General features: G+C 40.8%; 1 protein-coding gene across 1 annotated transcript in view; it reads left to right on the forward strand.

Moving 5' to 3' along the window:
* Positions 1-17703: 17703 nt before the first annotated feature.
* Positions 17704-17885, forward strand: part of LOC311107550 (5-hydroxytryptamine receptor 4-like) — a gene marked incomplete at both ends in the record, with an annotated part of 113030 nt that continues 112848 nt past the window's right edge. Inside the window, 1 exon segment of the mRNA XM_084150057.1 lies at positions 17704-17768. Within this exon segment, the coding sequence (XP_084006183.1) occupies positions 17704-17768 (65 nt within the window).

Here is a 17885-nt window from a genome sequence, read left to right on the forward strand (position 1 = left end):
ATTCTATGGGGAAATTACCTTATTTTACACTAATACAATAGATTTTGTTTAACAAGTAATACTTTTTTTCTCTCAAAAACATAGGGGTCAAAATTATTTTCAATATTTTTCAATACCTCACCTTTCAAGGATAATGGCACTGAGTCTTTAAAAAATGTATAAATGAGATTGGAGAACACATTCCTCCATACAGAATCTTTCCAGAGCCTTGTTATCCTTCGTCTGGGCTTATGGACTGCCCTCTTCAATTCAAACCACAGGTTTTCAATTGGATTCAAGTCCGGAGACTGAGATGGCCATTGCAAAATGTTTGTTTTGTAGTCAATTAACCACCCCTGGTGTGTGCAATTAATTATCAGGTAGAACAGAAAACCAGCAGGCTCTGGACCTCGTAGGGTAAGAGTTGAATACCCCTGCTATAGACTATTACTATAGTGATGAGGGAGTTTTACTTTAGGGTGTGTATAATTCTACTTCTGTCTTGAATGTGTGGCTTTTCAGTCAAGGTAATGCGCATACCTTAGGCTGTAAGCATAACTTCTTTTGGAACATGACATTACCACGGTCTCAATGGCTACCCGGACTATTTGCACCCCCCCCCCCCCCCCCCCCCCCCCCCCCCTCTTTTTAAGCTGCTGCTACTCTCTGTTTATTATCTATGCATAGGCACTTTACCTCTACACACATGTACATATTACCTCAATTACCTCAACTAACCTGTGCCCCCGCACATTGACTCTGTACCGGTACCCACTATATATAGCCTCGCTACTGTTATTTTACTGCTGCTCTTTAATTATTTGTTATTTTTCTATTTTTGTTATTTAAAAATGTTTACTTATCTTTTTTTTTACTTAACACTTATTTTTCTTAAAACTGCATTGTTGGTTAAGGGCTTGTAAGTAAGCATATCACTGTAAGGTCTACAGTTGTTGTATTTGGCGCATGTGACAAATACAATTTGATTTGATTAGGTAAATACTAAGTTCTTACATCACCACAATCCCTCCAACATTTGGGAAAGGGGATATCTAGTCAGTTGCATAACTGAATGCATTCAACCTGCAGCTGGTTTTCTATTAACAGATGAGTCCTTCTCAAATAATATCAGCTCTAGGTATTACTGTTGAAACACACTACTACAGTTTATTGCTATACTGAACATTTGATGATCACTTCAAATCTGAGTGTTTGCTTTATTGAATAGTTTGACATCAATCACAGTAGAGGTTGTACTTAATATCTACTCAGGCATATTTTGAGTGCCACTAAGTTTAGCTTATTTCTGCTTCATAAAATCACCTGCAGTCAATTCGATGCCCTGAACCGCTCTTCTTATTCACATTTGGGGTGCAAGTGTCTATAAAATATAATCTAATGTCTTGTATTATCGATTTTTAGGTATAGTCACAGCAGAAACTTCTCCCTGTAATCTCTCCCAGATGACATGACTGGATTGTTGGTTAGCCTACTGACTCCATAATCAATAATGACACTCTTCTAATGAAATTGAATTAGTTGTTCTATATTTTGAGAAACATGTGATTAAGATATTTACTCTGTTGGGAACTCTGTTTTGGGGGATAAAGAGACATTCTGGATGCATGGGTGCACACTGTATCCACATGATATACATTATTAACGGTTTGGCAAATTGCTCTTAATACTTGGCTGCGTCCACATGCCAGAGCAGAGCTGAGGGCGTTGGTGCCAGGCAGGGGAACTCAGTAAATATGAGACAGGAAGAGCACAAGTTAGAGTACGAGGAGCCCCAAGACCATCATTAACCCAAATCTATCGAGGAGTGGGAAAGTGTGTGTCGTTTTCAGTATAATGAGGAAGCTCCCTTGAAATTATGCTGCTTTTTTGGTATGCGGCATCTCCCAGTAAACAGTAACAGGCTGGCTTATACCTGACACACATGGGTCCCTCTGTGCCTGGCAAGGCATCTGTAGTGCACAGAGTTAGATAAGTTGGAAGCAAAGGATCTTCATGTTGTTGAGGATGAATATATAAAATATCATTATACCATGGTAAGCAAAAAAAATTCTGAATATCGGAAAATTGTTAATAGTGATTAAATGAATATAGAAAGTGAGTAAAGGGGACACTTGAAATCAGAGACCAGCTAGAGGACCTGAGGATAAGCTGTCTGGGTCAAAGCTAAGTTCAGGAACAGGAAGCAGCCAAATGATGTGGAAAAATATGGCAAGTGTGAGGCTGGTGAGAAGTCAGAGGTCAGGTTACCTGGCCCTAGAACGTCCTGATTAGGGAGGGGGATTAGAGCTCTGAACCACAGGGCCACAGCTAGGGGAAACCTGAGTCAGATGGCAAGGTGGCTGGAGCTCCATCTCGATTCCAGCATCAGCTAACTGAGGTCGGAGTTGAACTCAGTTTATCTCAGAAGAGACGAACAATGAGATATTGTTTTTAAGTGGCAAATTGAATACAGTTAAAAAGTGAAATGCATGCTTCATATTTAAGTTATTGTGGTACTTTTCAAAGACTGAATATAAGGTGTGATGGAGGAGTAAGATGAGATAATCTACAAAACACATTGCTTAGTTTGAAATGTGTAATTATAAAAGGGAATGGGTGATTTAGATGAAAGGGTGTCAGTATTTAATTGGTCTTCATCTTAAAATGAAAGACATTTCTCTCTGTTCCTCACAAGGTTTTTGATATCTGTTTACGGGCATATTATAAGATACGTAATTAAGCAGTTTGACACCCCTGACCTCACCTCTCAGAAGTTCCAATTCTACCGTACCTTTCACATATGAAATGGCTATACATTGTCAGTTCTTGATAGATTAATTTAAGCAACAACACGTAGCTTGGGCACACTACGTAAGCAAACACATTTGACAGTTATCCAGACAGATGGGTAATGAAGTCAAAGAATGCTGCATGCTAACGCTGTCCAATTTATTCCAAATGTGTTTGTTATAGTGAAGAACAGGGAAGAAATAAATTCTCCAAACACATTATCACATCACTGGATCTCAAAGCACGTAAAATAAATCAGGCTCATACAGATCTTTTCTACTCGAAATTGAAAAAATATATTTCAGAAATGCTCTTGAAAGTGATAAAATGTGTGTTTAACTAGAAAAGTACAGTGAGGGAAAAAAGTATTTGATCCCCTGCTGATTTTGTACGTTTGCCCACTGACAAAGACATGATTAGTCTATAATTTTAATGGTAGGTTTATTTGAACAGAGACAGAATAACAAAAAAAATATCCAGAAAAATGCATGTCAAAAATGTTATTAATTGATTTGCATTTTAATGAGGGAAATAAGTATTTGACCCCTCTGCAAAACATGACTTAGTACTTGGTGGCAAAACCCTTGTTGGCAATCACAGAGGTCAGACGTTTCTTGTAGTTGGCCACCAGGTTTGCACACATCTCAGGAGGGATTTTTTTGAGGCTGACGTTTGGCAACTCGAACCTTCAGCTCCCTCCACGGATTTTCTATGGGATTAAGATCTGGAGACTGGCTAGGCCACTCCAGGACCTTAATGTGCTTCTTCTTGAGCCACTCCTTTGTTGCCTTGGCCGTGTGTTTTGGGTCATTGTCATGCTGGAATAGCCATCCACGACCCATTTTCAATGCCCTGGCTGAGGGAAGGAGGTTCTCACCCAAGATTTGACGGTACATGGCCCCGTCCATCGTCCCTTTGATGCGGTGAAGTTGTCCTGTCACCTTAGCAGAAAAACACCCCCAAAGCATAATGTTTCCACCTCCATGTTTGACGGTGGGGATAGTGTTCTTGGGGTCATAGGCATCATTCCTCCTCCTCCAAACACGGCGAGTTGAGTTGATGCCAAAGAGCTCGATTTTGGTCTCATCTGACCACAACACTTTCACCCAGTTCTCCTCTGAATCATTCAGATGTTCATTGGCAAACTTCAGACAGCCCTGTATATGTGCTTTCTTGAGCAGGGAGACCTTGCAGGCGCTGCAGGATTTCAGTCCTTCACGGTGTAGTGTGTTACCAATTGTTTTCTTGGTGACTATGGTCCCAGCTGCCTTGAGATCATTGACAAGATCCTCCCGTGTAGTTCTGGGCTGATTCCTCACCGTTCTCATGATCATTGCAACTCCACGAGGTGAGATCTTGCATGGAGCCCCAGGCTGAGGGAGATTGACAGTTCTTTTGTGTTTCTTCCATTTGCGAATAATCGCACCAACTGTTGTCACCTTCTCACCAAGCTGCTTGGCGATGGTCTTGTAGGTCTACAATCTTGTCCCTGACATCCTTGGAGAGCTCTTTGGTCTTGGCCATGGTGGAGAGTTTGGAATCTGATTGATCTATTGCTTCTGTGGACAGGTGTCTTTTATACAGGTAACAAACTGAGATTAGGAGCATTCCCTTTAAGAGTGTGCTCCTAATCTCAATTTCTTACCTGTATAAAAGACACCTGGGAGCCAGAAATCTTTCTGATTGAGAGGGGGTCAAATACTTATTTCCCTCATTAAAATGCAAATCAATTTATAACATTGTTGACATGCGTTTTTTCTGGATTTTTTTTTTTGTTATTCTGTCTCTCACTGTTAAAATAAACCTACCATTAAAATTATAGACTGATCATTTCTTTGTCAGTGGGCAAACGTACAAAATCAGCAGGGGATCAAATACTTTTTTCCCTCACTGTACATTCCCTAAAGGTATATAGTATGTATAAGCTGAAAGTAGAGGCCTAAGCGTTGTTGTTCACTAGTTTATTCCATTTTGGGGAGGGGTAGTGGGATTGGAAAGTAATAAAGGGAAATATATTTAAAAAAAGGATATGTATATATGTATGTATGTATGTATATGTATTTATATGTATGTGTATATGTATGTGTATGTATGTATATGTATATATATATATATATATATATATATACACATATATTTGCAAGAAAAAAAAACACATATGGGGGATTGGAAGTGATGCAGACAATTACATTGATGGAAGTTACAGTCTATCTGCAATATTAAAGCTGATCTACCCCCTAAAACAAAAAAGAAAAAAGAAATAGAAAAAGAAAAAGAAAAAGAAAGAAAAAGTACATTCCCTAAAGAAAATGTGTGTGCTTGTTAGCTTGTCTTAAGGTATTTATGGTTGTGAAAGAAGTTATAGTAGTAGTAGTGACTGCAGTAGTAATGGTAGTGACTGGTTATAGTTGAAACGGTAGGTAGATGGAAATATTGATTGATTGATTGATTGATTGATAGGATAGCCTGAACATGTGAAAGTTGGTTTGGCGTCTTTAGCTTGAACTGTTGATGGGTTGATGGGTTAATATATGCACATTTGTGCACATTTTAATTGGTATAGTTTATAACATTTTGAAAATGTTAAAGTTGTTTTAATGTTTGTAGCTGAAATGGTTAAAGAGCAATAGCATTTGAAATGTCTACCACTGTGTTGTTATGGTTGGCATTGAATACATTATGCTAATGTATGCTCATTTAAATATGTTTATAGTTTATAAAGGTTTTAGAGAATTTGGAGTTAGAATAGCCTGAACGTTTTAAAGTTGGTCTTGTAGTGTTACAGGTGGGGGTCGCAGTTCTGGAGCGACCCACTAGGTGTCATCCTCTGACAACCTTAGGCACCTCCTCACTCACAGTCGGGACTAATCATCATCCTATTGGTGTCACCTGTGTCTATCGGTTCACCTGTGTATTTAGGCCCTCACTTCCCTGTGTTCCCTTGCTCAGTTTTCTCTGCTAGTTTCTCTGTCCAGCAGAATTACTCTGTGTCTGATCGGAGATCTACAGTGGGGAGAACAAGTATTTGATACACTGCCGATTTTGCAGGTTTTCCTACTTACAAAGCATGTAGAGGTCTGTAATTTTTATCATAGGTACACTTCAACTGTGAGAGACGGAATCTAAAACAAAAATCCAGAAAATCACATTGTATGATTTTTAAGTAATTAATTTGCATTTTATTGCATGACATAAGTATTTGATCACCTACCAACCAGTAAGAATTCCGACTCTCACAGACCTGTTAGTTTTTCTTTAAGAAGCCCTCCTGTTCTCCACTCATTACCTGTATTAACTGCACCTGTTTGAACTCATTACCTGTATAAAAGACACCTGTCCACACACTCAATCAAATAGACTCCAACCTCTCCACAATGGCCAAGACCAGAGAGCTGTTTAAGGACATCAGGGATAAAATCGTAGACCTGCACAAGGCTGGGATGGGCTACAGGACAATATGCAAGCAGCTTGGTGAAAAGGCAACAACTGTTGGCGCAATTATTAGAAAATGGAAGAAGTTCAAGATGACGGTCAATCACCCTCGGTCTGGGGCTCCATGCAAAATCTCACCTCGTGGGGCATCAATGATCATGAGGAAGGTGAGGGATCAGCCCAGAACTACACGGCAGGACCTGGTCAATGATCTGAAGAGAGCTGGGACCACAGTCTCAAAGAAAACCGTTAGTAACACACTACGCCGTCATGGATTAAAATCCTGCAGCGCACGCAAGGTCCCCCTGCTCAAGCCAGCGCATGTCCAGGCCCGTCTGAAGTTTGCCAATGACCATCTGGATGATCCAGAGGAGGAATGGGAGAAGGTCATGTGGTCTGATGAGACAAAAATATAGCTTTTTGGTCTAAACTCCACTCGCCGTGTTTGGAGGAAGAAGAAGGATGAGTACAACCCCAAGAACACCATCCCAACCATGATGCATGGAGGTGGAAACATCATTCTTTGGGGATGCTTTTCTGCAAAGGGGACAGGACGACTGCACCGTATTGAGGGGAGGATGGATGGGGCCATGTATCGCGAGATCTTGGCCAACAACCTCCTTCCCTCAGTAAGAGCATTGAAGATGGGTCGTGGCTGGGTCTTCCAGCATGACAACGACCCGAAACACACAGCCAGGGCAACTAAGGAGTGGCTCCGTAAGAAGCATCTCAAGGTCCTGGAGTGGCCTAGCCAGTCTCCAGACCTGAACCCAATAGAAAATCATTGGAGGGAGCTGAAAGTCTGTATTGCCCAGCGACAGCCCCGAAACCTGAAGGATCTGGAGAAGGTCTGTATGGAGGAGTGGGCCAAAATCCCTGCTGCAGTGTGTGCAAACCTGGTCAAGACCTACAGGAAACGTATGATCTCTGTAATTACAAACAAAGGTTTCTGTACCAAATATTATGTTCAGCTCTTCTGATGTATCAAATACTTATGTCATGCAATAAAATGCAAATTAATTACTTAAAAATCATACAATGTGATTTTCTGGATTTTTGTTTTAGATTCCGTCTCTCACAGTTGAAGTGTACCTATGATAAAAATTACAGACCTCTACATGCTTTGTAAGTAGGAAAACCTGCAAAATCGGCAGTGTATCAAATACTTGTTCTCCCCACTGTATGTACAGGTACTTGAGAAGTGTTCTCCCTGTTTCATTATTTGTTTCAGTCTTAGGTAGTATTTCGTATTTTGGCTGTCAGCCGGTTTTTGGAGACTTATTTGCTCCGCCTTTCTTTTATCGTGATAAGTCCGTTATTTTGTATTTTGGCTTCGGGACCACCAGTAAAGATCCTTGTTTCACCATCTCTGCCTACTGCCTACTGTATATCCTGCACTGCACCTGGGTCACACCTCACCCCTTACATTGTAGCTTAATTGGCCAAGGGGCAGGACCTTTTTGAATAGCTACCACTATATTCCTATGGTTCTCATTCAAACCTATGTTAATCTATGCTAATTTTAAATGTTGGGTCAGTCTGCACATTTCAATTTGGTTTGGTGTTGATATCTCAAACGGTTCAAGAGGAGTAGCATTTCAAAGTTTTTTACCATTCAAGTCTATGGCACTTTCTAAAATCCTCCTATGGAAGAGATATCTATGTGATGTCTGTGCTCTGGGAAGGAAGTCAGCAGGAACTAAATTAATTCCAAACTCTATTAAACGAGAGCTCTGAATATCTCAAATTCACAATGCAGACTGATGAGAAAAAAATAACCTACCTGGACTTATGGATCACCAAAGATAATGATGCATTACATACAGACTTACACGCAAAGCCCACACACCGCAATACCCTGCTACGTGCGGATAGTATGCATCCCTGTCCCCTCAAAAATTGTCTACCATATAACCAGTTATGCAGGGTTAAACGAATCTGTGGCCACCAGTCAGATTTTGACAGCAATGCTAAGAAAATGGCAGATACATTCAAAATGAGAGGCTACAAGGACAAAACTCTCAATGCTGCAATGATGAAAATATCTCAAAAACCAAGAGAGGAATTGCTAAAAACTAAACCAAAGAAGAAAAACAACGCTACAGTGTTTTGCACTAAGTACACCAAGTGTTCGGAGAAAATGAAAGCAATCCTGAAAAAGCACTGGCATATTCTGCAATCAGACAAAACTAATTGCACATCTCTTCAAGGAGCCCCCACTGGTGGTATATAAGTATGGTCGCAATATTGGGGATAGCTTAGTGAGATCTGACCTGCCCCCAGAGCCCACTCAGACACTCTTGACACCTATTCCAAATTGGAACTGCAAATGTGGCTCATGCGCACAGTGCAATAGCACTACAAAAACATCCTTCTTCAGACACCCACATACAGGTCAAAAAATCCCTGTTAGGTGTATCATCTCATGCAAGACAAAGGGAGTAATCTATCTCATCACCTGTACATGTGGGAAAGGACAAACGAAAAGACAAATAAAACAACGCATAGCTGAACACCGCAGCTCAATCAGGTGTAAGAACACAGACTATCCAGTAGCAGCCCACTTTGTTGAAACTAACCATCCCATCTCCTCCCCCAAATACACAGGCATTGAGCATGTTACTCTACCAAGGAGAGGAGGTAACATCGAGATCCTAGTACTACAGAGGGAGGGCTACTGGATATCCTATTTAAAAACATTGACCCTTGTGGTCTGAATATTGACTTTAATCTCAGGCCCTTCTTATGACCAATTATATTTTCTGTGAACAGGTCTTGAAAATGAATGTATTCTTTCTACAGCTTATCAGCATACACCCAATATGTTCCCCCTGTTGATGATGCATATTATGCATTATGGTTGAACCAAAAGATTATATGTAACAAAAACATTTAATGTTGCTAATGTTATGCTAAAGCTGATGATAACAATGACATAATATATTCAAAATGCTGTGGGCTATTGTCTTTTAACAGTTTAGCTCAATTCATTCTGAGTAACCTAGCAATTACGACACACCCCTCACTATTGTCATTGGTTGCACTTATTGCACTGTTTGTCTACATAATCAGGTTCAAGCATTCATGACATTACCCTGAAGAAGGCACAGTGATGCCGAAAACGTTGGTGGTTTCTTACCCAATAAATGACTGGGAGTTTATACATAGAGTGTGCGACTCTCTTTATTTGTTTTTACAGCTTACAGTTTATTCTCCGTTAGTCAGCACCTCTACACTAAATAATGTTCTCTGGGTGTGCGCCAGCTCATGCTTTTTACTATACTTTTATTACCATTGAAATGCATTGGGAGCTCATTTAAAAGTTGTTGTAGTACAACAAGTATAAATAATATCAAAAAGATTTTCTCAAGCAATCTAAGTTGGGGCAGTCTAAACAATGTTTATTGTTGATAGCTTAAGCAGTTTAAATAAATAGTGTCACGGTTGTTTAAGGATTGGTTGAACCAAGGCGCAGCGTGATAAGCGTACATTTTATTAAAGTACTGAACACACGACAAAACAACAAACAAACGAAACGTGAAGTCTTAAGGTTACACCAAACAAACCTATACAGAACAAGATCCCACACAGACTGGTGCCAAACGGCTGCCTAAGAATGGTCCCCAATCAGAGACAACGAGCTACAGCTGCCTCTGATTGGGAACCACCCTGGCCAACATAGATCTACACGATCTAGACACTAAACATAGAAAACTTAACATAACACGGAATATGCACACCCTGACTCAACAAATAAACGTCCCCTGAGTCAGGGCGTGACAAATAGAAACATAATAAGAGCGCTAGAGTGGTCTTGCTTTCAGCAAGCACATTAATGAAAACAAGGGTAGACTGGTATGTGATGCAACTGTAGACAAACCCTGTCTGGTCTACCTTTTCTTTTCCATAATTGATACAGTCCAGACTCCATGCAAACAGTCAGCCAAACTAGCAGCAGTGTTGGTATATTTTTGCTGGTTTAACAGTGCTGCAGTGATTAATCAGTTTCAGTATGCTGACTGTTGTGTATCGGTGTGCATCTAATGTATTGAGCTGGTTCTGTGACGACCGTTCTTGTGAATGGAGCACCTGTGTGGTGTGCCATTGTGTGTGTGTGTGTTGTATGTGTGTGTGTGTGTGTGTGTGTACGTGTGCAACATGTGTGTGCACAGCATGTACAGTGGGGAGAACAAGTATTTGATACACTGCCGATTTTGCAGGTTTTCCTACTTACAAAGCATGTAGAGGTCTGTAATTTTTATCATAGGTAGACTTAAACTGTGAGAGACGGAATCTAAAACAAAAATCCAGAAAATCACATTGTATGATTTTAAGTAATTAATTTGCATTTTATTGCATGACATAAGTATTTGATCACCTACCAACCAGTAAGAATTCCGGCTCTCACAGACCTGTTAGTTTTTCTTTAAGAAGCCCTCCTGTTCTCCACTCATTACCTGTATGAACTCGTTACCTGTATAAAAGACACCTGTCCACACACTCAATCAAACAGACTCCAACCTCTCCACAATGGCCAAGACCAGAGAGCTGTGTAAGGAAATCAGGGATAAAATTGTAAACCTGCAAAAGGCTGGGATGGGCTGCAGGACAATAGGCAAGCAGCTTGGTGAGAAGGCAACAACTGTTGGCGCAATTATTAGAAAATGGAAGAAGTTCAAGATGACGGTCAATCACCCTCGGTCTGGGGCTCCATGCAAGATCTCACCTCGTGGGGCATCAATGATCATGAGGAAGGTGAGGGATCAGCCCAGAACTACATGGCAGGACCTGGTCAATGACCTGAAGAGAGCTGGGACCACAGTCTCAAAGAAAACCGTTAGTAATACACTATGCCGTCATTTATTAAAATCCTGCAGCGCACGCAAGGTCCCCCTCCTCAAGCCAGCGCATGTCCAGACCCGTCTGAAGTTTGCCAATGACCATCTTGATGATCCAGAGGAGGAATGGGAGAAGGTCATGTGGTCTGATGAGACAAAAATATAGCTTTTTGGTCTAAACTCCACTCGCCGTGTTTGGAGGAAGAAGAAGGATGAGTACAACCCCAAGAACACCATCCCAACCGTGAAGCATGGAGGTGGAAACATCATTCTTTGGGGATGCTTTTCTGCAAAGGGGACAGGACGACTGCACCGTATTGAGGGGAGGATGGATGGGGCCATGTATCGCAAGATCTTGGCCAACAACCTCCTTCCCTCAGTAAGAGCATTGAAGATGGGTCGTGGCTGGGTCTTCCAGCATGACAACGACCCGAAACACACAGCCAGGGCAACTGAGGAGTGGCTCCGTAAGAAGCATCTCAAGGTCCTGGAGTGGCCTAGCCAGTCTCCAGACCTGAACCCAATAGAAAATCTTTGGAGGGAGCTGAAAGTCCGTATTGCCCAGCGACTGCCCCGAAACCTGAAGGATCTGGAGAAGGTCTGTATGGAGGAGTGGGCCAAAATCCCTGCTGCAGTGTGTGCAAACCTGGTCAAGACCTACAGGAAACGTATGATCTCTGTAATTGCAAACAAAGGTTTCTGTACCAAATATTAAGTTCTGCTTTTCTGATGTATCAAATACTTATGTCATGCAATAAAATGCAAATTAATTACTTAAAAATCATACAATGTGATTTTCTGGATTTTTTTTTTTAATTCTGTCTCTCACAGTTGAAGTGTACCTATGATAGAAATTACAGACCTCTACATGCTTTGTAAGTAGGAAAACCTGCAAAATCAGCAGTGTTTCAAATACTTGTCCTCCCCACTGTATTTGTGTGTATAGTTGATGTGTGTAGCTTGTCTGTCTGTGTCCTCCATGTGTCTGGAGAGAGAACACCTGTAAGAATTACACCCCATCTGGAGGGCATGGAGTCATGCTGGACAGTTACGACTGGAATACTCTCTCCACCAAGAGCAGTGATTGAGGCAATACCTTCCACTGGAGGCTGTTGAGAGGAGGACAGCTCATCATAATGGCTGGAATGGAGTGAATGCAATGGTATCAAATACATGGAAACCATGTGTTTGATGTGTTTGATACCATTCCATTAATTCCATTCCAGCCATTACTAAGAAACTCTCCTTCCCAATACTGTCCCATGCCGTCCCTTTGAGAAAGCCATTAGCATCAATGTTTCCTTGTAAATATTGCTTCCACGCTCAATCTCTTTCCCAGGTGTAAGCACATCAGAGATTTCCATTTTCGTGCTGAAAGGCGAAGGCCCAGTAATGCTAACTGATGCGTTTGTGTGTGGAGCCAGATGTTTCTTGCTGACTGCCACAAAATTTTTAATTCTAAACCAAATAACACATACAGTAATAGAGTGGCAAATATACCAGAATGGGTTAGTTATGAATGCGTTGCATCCAGGACAGCCCTTCTTCAAGACCTGCCCGCTGCTTCGGGACTCAAAGGAGAATGAATCAGATAAGCGCTCAAGGTGTAAATGTGTCATCGGTTGTCAGTTCTAATCAGACTTTACATCAGTGCTTCATACATAAACAGTCAAAATAGTTTCCATATGGATGAGAAGAAATCTTAATATTACAGGGTGAGTGCTTTTGTTAACAGTATTACAAGGTTATTCATTTGAATGATTCAGCTAACACAGGATACAGTGGCTTAGTCATAGCAATGCAACACCAATGGCAGAATGAGAGAAAAGTGAATTATACACTGCTCAAAAAAATAAAGGGAACACTTAAACAACACAATGTAACTCCAAGTCAATCACACTTCTGTGAAATCAAACTGTCCAATACATTTCACATGCTGTTGTGCAAATGGAATAGACAACAGGTGGAAATTATAGGCAATTAGCAAGACACCCCCAATAAAGGACTGGTTTTGCAGGTGGTAACCACAGACCACTTCTCAGTTCCTATGCTTCCTGGCTGATGTTTTGGTCACTTTTGAATGCTGGCGGGGCTTTCACTCTAGTGGTAGCATGAGACGGAGTCTACAACCCACACAAGTGGCTCAGGTAGTGCAGCTCATCCAGGATGGCACATCAATGCGAGCTGTGGCAAGAAGGTTTGCTGTGTCTGTCAGCGTAGTGTCCAGAGCATGGAGGCGCTACCAGGGGACAGGCCAGTACATCAGGAGACGTGGAGGAGGCCGTAGGAGGGCAACAACCCAGCAGCAGGACCGCTACCTCCGCCTTTGTGCAAGGAGGAGCAGGAGGAGCACTGCCAGAGCCCTGCAAAATGACCTCCAGCAGGCCACAAATGTGCATGTGTCTGCTCAAACGGTCAGAAACAGACTCCATGAGGGTGGTATGAGGGCCCGACGTCCACAGGTGGGGGCTGTGCTTACAGCCCAACACCGTGCAGGACGTTTGGCATTTGCCAGAGAACACCAAGATTAGCAAATTAGCAAATAGCAAAATTCGCCACTGGCGCCCTGTGCTCTTCACAGATGAAAGCAGGTTTACACTGAGCACATGTGACAGACGTGACAGAGTCTGGAGATGCCGTGGAGAACGTTCTGCTGCCTGCAACATCCTCCAGCATGACCGGTTTGGCGGTGGGTCAGTCATGGTGTGGGGTGGCATTTCTTTGGGGGGCCGCACAGCCCTCCATGTCCTCGCCAGAGGTAGCCTGACTGCCATTAGGTACCGAGATGAGATCCTCAGACCCCTTGTGAGACCCTATGCTGGTGCGGTTGGCCCTGGGTTCCTCCTAATGCAAGACAATGCTAGACCTCATGTGGCTGGAGTGTGTCAGCAGTTCCTGCAAGAGGAAGGCATTGATGCTATGGACTGGCCCGCCCATTCCCCAGACCTGAATCCAATTGAGCACATCTGGGACATCATGTCTCGCTCCATCCACCAACGCCACGTTGCACCACAGACTGTCCAGGAGTTGGCGGATGCTTTAGTCCAGGTCTGGGAGGAGATCCCTCAGGAGACCATCTGCCACCTCATCAGGAGCATGCCCAGGCGTTGTAGGGAGGTCATACAGGCACGTGGAGGCCACACACACTACTGAGCCTCATTTTGACTTGTTTTAAGGACATTACATCAAAGTTGGATCAGCCTGTAGTGTGGTTTTCCACTTTAATTTTGAGGGTGACTCCAAATCCAGACCTCCATGGGTTGATAAATTTGATTTCCATTGATAATATTTGTGTGATTTTGTTGTCAGCACATTCAACTATGTAAATAAAAAAGTATTTAATAAGATTATTTCATTCATTCAGATCTAGGATGTGTTATTTTAGTGTTCCCTTTATTTTTTTGAGCAGTGTGCTTAATTTAATCTCATAAATCTACCTCTTGTAGGTAATTACAATGAATTGCACATACCATAACAGGATTACTATCCCTCGGATTCACTGAGTCCAATGTCCTGTTGGCAGGGGTGCATCCTCATTTTGCTCACAACCATTTCATCAATTGGTGATGATAATCTGAGCACTACCAAAGTTCATGAAAAGTTTTAAATAATTTACTATACGAACTGCAATAGCACCGAACAGCCAGAATGTAAACTATGGCATAATTCATATCTGTAGATAATATTTGAATAATGTTTTCAGAAATCAAACTGCCATTATGACATGAACTTGAGATAAATTACACACCCATACAGTACAGTACCTTATTGCTCTGGAGATAATACTTCTGAGGACATATTATGTACAGTGCCTTCAGAAAGTATTCATACCCCTTGACTTATTCCACATTTTGTTGTCTTACAGCCTAAATTCAAAATGGAGTACATTTTTATTTGTACAAATGTATTCAAAATGAAATACAGAAATATGTACATAAGTATTCACACCCCTGAGTCAATACTTTGTAGAACCACCTTTGGCAGCGATTACAGCTGTGAGTCTTTCTAGGTAAGTCTCCTAGAGCTTTCCACCCCTGCATAGTACAATATTTGCACATTATTCTTTTAGACAGCCATTTTCAAGTCTTGCCATAGATTTTCAAGCTGATTTAAGTCAAAATTGTAATTAGGCCAGTCAGGAACATTCAATGTCTTCTTGGTAAGCAACTCCAGTGTATATTTGGCCTTGTGTTTTAGGTTATTGTCCTGCTGAAAGGTGAATTTGTCTCCCAATGTCTGTTGGAAAGCAGACTGAACCAGGTTTTCCTCTATGATTTTGCCTGAGCATAGCTCTATTCCATTTCTTTTTATCCTAAAAAAAAAACTCTTTACTAAAATAAAACTCTTTAGTCCTTGCCGATGATAAGCATACCCATAACATAATGCAGCCACCACTAAGCTTGAAAATATTAAAAGTGATACTCAATAATGTATTAGATTTGCCCCAAATATAATGCTTTGTAGTCAGGACATAAAATTCATTTCTTTGCCACATTTTTACTTTAGTGCCTTATTGCAAATAGGATACATGTTTTGGGATATTTTTATTCTGTACAGGCTTCCTTCTTTTCACTCTGTAATTTAGGTTAGTATTGTGGAGTAACTACAATGTTGTTGATCCATCCTCAGTTTCTCCTATCACAGCCATTAAACTCTGTAACTGTTTTAACATCACCATTAGCCTAATGGTGAAATCCCTGAGCAGTTTCCTTCTTCTCCCGCAACTGAGTTAGGAAGGACGCCTGTATATTTGCAGTGACTGGGTGTATTGTGGTACAGAGATGAGTTAAAGCTGGGACCGAGAGAATGAAAAACAGCTTCTATCTCAAGGCCATCAGACAGTTAAATAGCCATCACTAGCACATTAGAGGCTGCTGCCGCCTATTGAAATCACTGGCCACTTTAAGAAATGGAACACTAGTCACTTTAATAATGTTTACATATCTTGCACTACTCATCTCATATGTATATACTGCATTCTATTCTATAATATTCTACTGTATCTTAGTCCATGCCGCTCTGTCATTGCTTGTCCATATATGTATATTTTCTTAAATTCCACTCCTTACTAGTTTTGTGTGTATTAGATATATGTTGTGAAATTGTTAGATATTACTTGTTAGATATTACTGCACTATCGGAGCTAGAAGCACAAGCATTTCGCTACACCCGCTATAACATGTGCTAAACACGTGTATGTGACAAATACAATTTGATTTGATTTGATTTGATTTCAAAAAACATGTTTTTATTACTATTATTGCACTAAGAGTGAGTCCATTCAACTTATTATGTGACTTGTTAAGCACATTTTTACTCCTGAACTTATTTAGGCTTGCCATAACAAATGGGTTAAATACTTATTGACTCAAGACATTTCAGCTTAAAATGTTTTATTGATTTGGAAACATTTCTAAAATATAATTCCCCTTTGACATTATGGGGTATTGTGTGTAGGCAAGTGACACAAAATCTCAATTTATTCCATTTTAAATTCAGGCTGTAACACAACAACGTGGTGGAAAAAGTCAAGGGGTGTGAATACTTTCTTAAGGCACTCTAAATACCCTGTATTATGAAGATGTTCATATTATAAAAATACATTCAAAGTCCATAGAGATTCATACAATATTGCACACTGTACAGGACAAGGCCCAAGTGGCCAGATGCAGTCACGGTCAATACAAATGTGGTACATCTGTAGATTTTCCTTGTCCATTTCCCAAAAGGCCATTTCTGAAATTTGAATACATGGAAACATATCAAGTGATGGTACAGATACATATTAAGCTGTTCACCTCACTAAAGGTGAAACACTACACATTTAATTTACATAATCTGAGCAGTCAGAACCCCAATGTCATCTCCACAGCTTTAACCATTACCTCCTGCCTGGGAGTGTTTCAGGTCTGCTGTATAGACCATGTGGCAGCCTTTTGTATACATGTATCCCAAAAGGAGACGTGAACGCAATTAATTTCTTGAACAAAATGGGATTATGTGACCCAACCAGTAATGCAACCAATAGCCTATATGACTATGGCAACTGAAAGCATAATACGTATCAGTTACACTATTCTTGCATGCACTTAGACATGGCTCACATGTCATCTTCATTTTAATTACAGTCATTAAATCCAATCCTATATTCTATGTGTAATGTTGTTGTTGCATGTAATGATTTAATTCACAACCTCTTAGTGGATATGTTATTGGTATGTAGAGTAATTTGAGGCATATTTTCTGTTATGCTCAATGATTAATAAAAAGCATGAGCTGGCGCACACACAGAGAACATCACTTAGTGTAGAGGTGCTGACTAACGGAGAATAAACTGTAAGCTGTAAAAACAAACAAAGAGAGTTTGCTCACTCTATGTATAAACTCCCAGTAATTTATTGGGTAAAAAATGCTCAATGATTAGAGAATACTCTTTTATTTTTCTCTGACTCCTAAATCCTCTCAATCATAGGATAAATACGTGCTTTGCTTTTGAAATCTGTGCAGTTGTTCAACAATACATTTCTGTTGACAGCCTTACAAAATTAGGTATAGTGAGTAATTTCCAGGGCATTTCTGTAAAGTCACCATAAATCCTAACTGCCCTATCTGAGTAACCTCTATTTCTCCTTGTTTCGTAGGGAGTTTCTGCATTTATGGGTACATGAATCTAAGTTCCGGGGGCCCGATGCCTGTGATGGAGGAAGTAGATATCAGCGGCAGTGAGAGGTAAGGACAGTACACTGCATCAATGACCGCATGTGCTCTTGAAAAGGATATGGTAGTCAATGGAATGGAATTATCAATGGAATTCTTGTCTGAGCCAAGTTGATAGATATACTGATA

Source organism: Coregonus lavaretus (genome assembly GCF_964263955.1).
Source record: "Coregonus lavaretus genome assembly, chromosome: 32".
Taxonomy (NCBI): Eukaryota; Metazoa; Chordata; class Actinopteri; order Salmoniformes; family Salmonidae; genus Coregonus; species Coregonus lavaretus.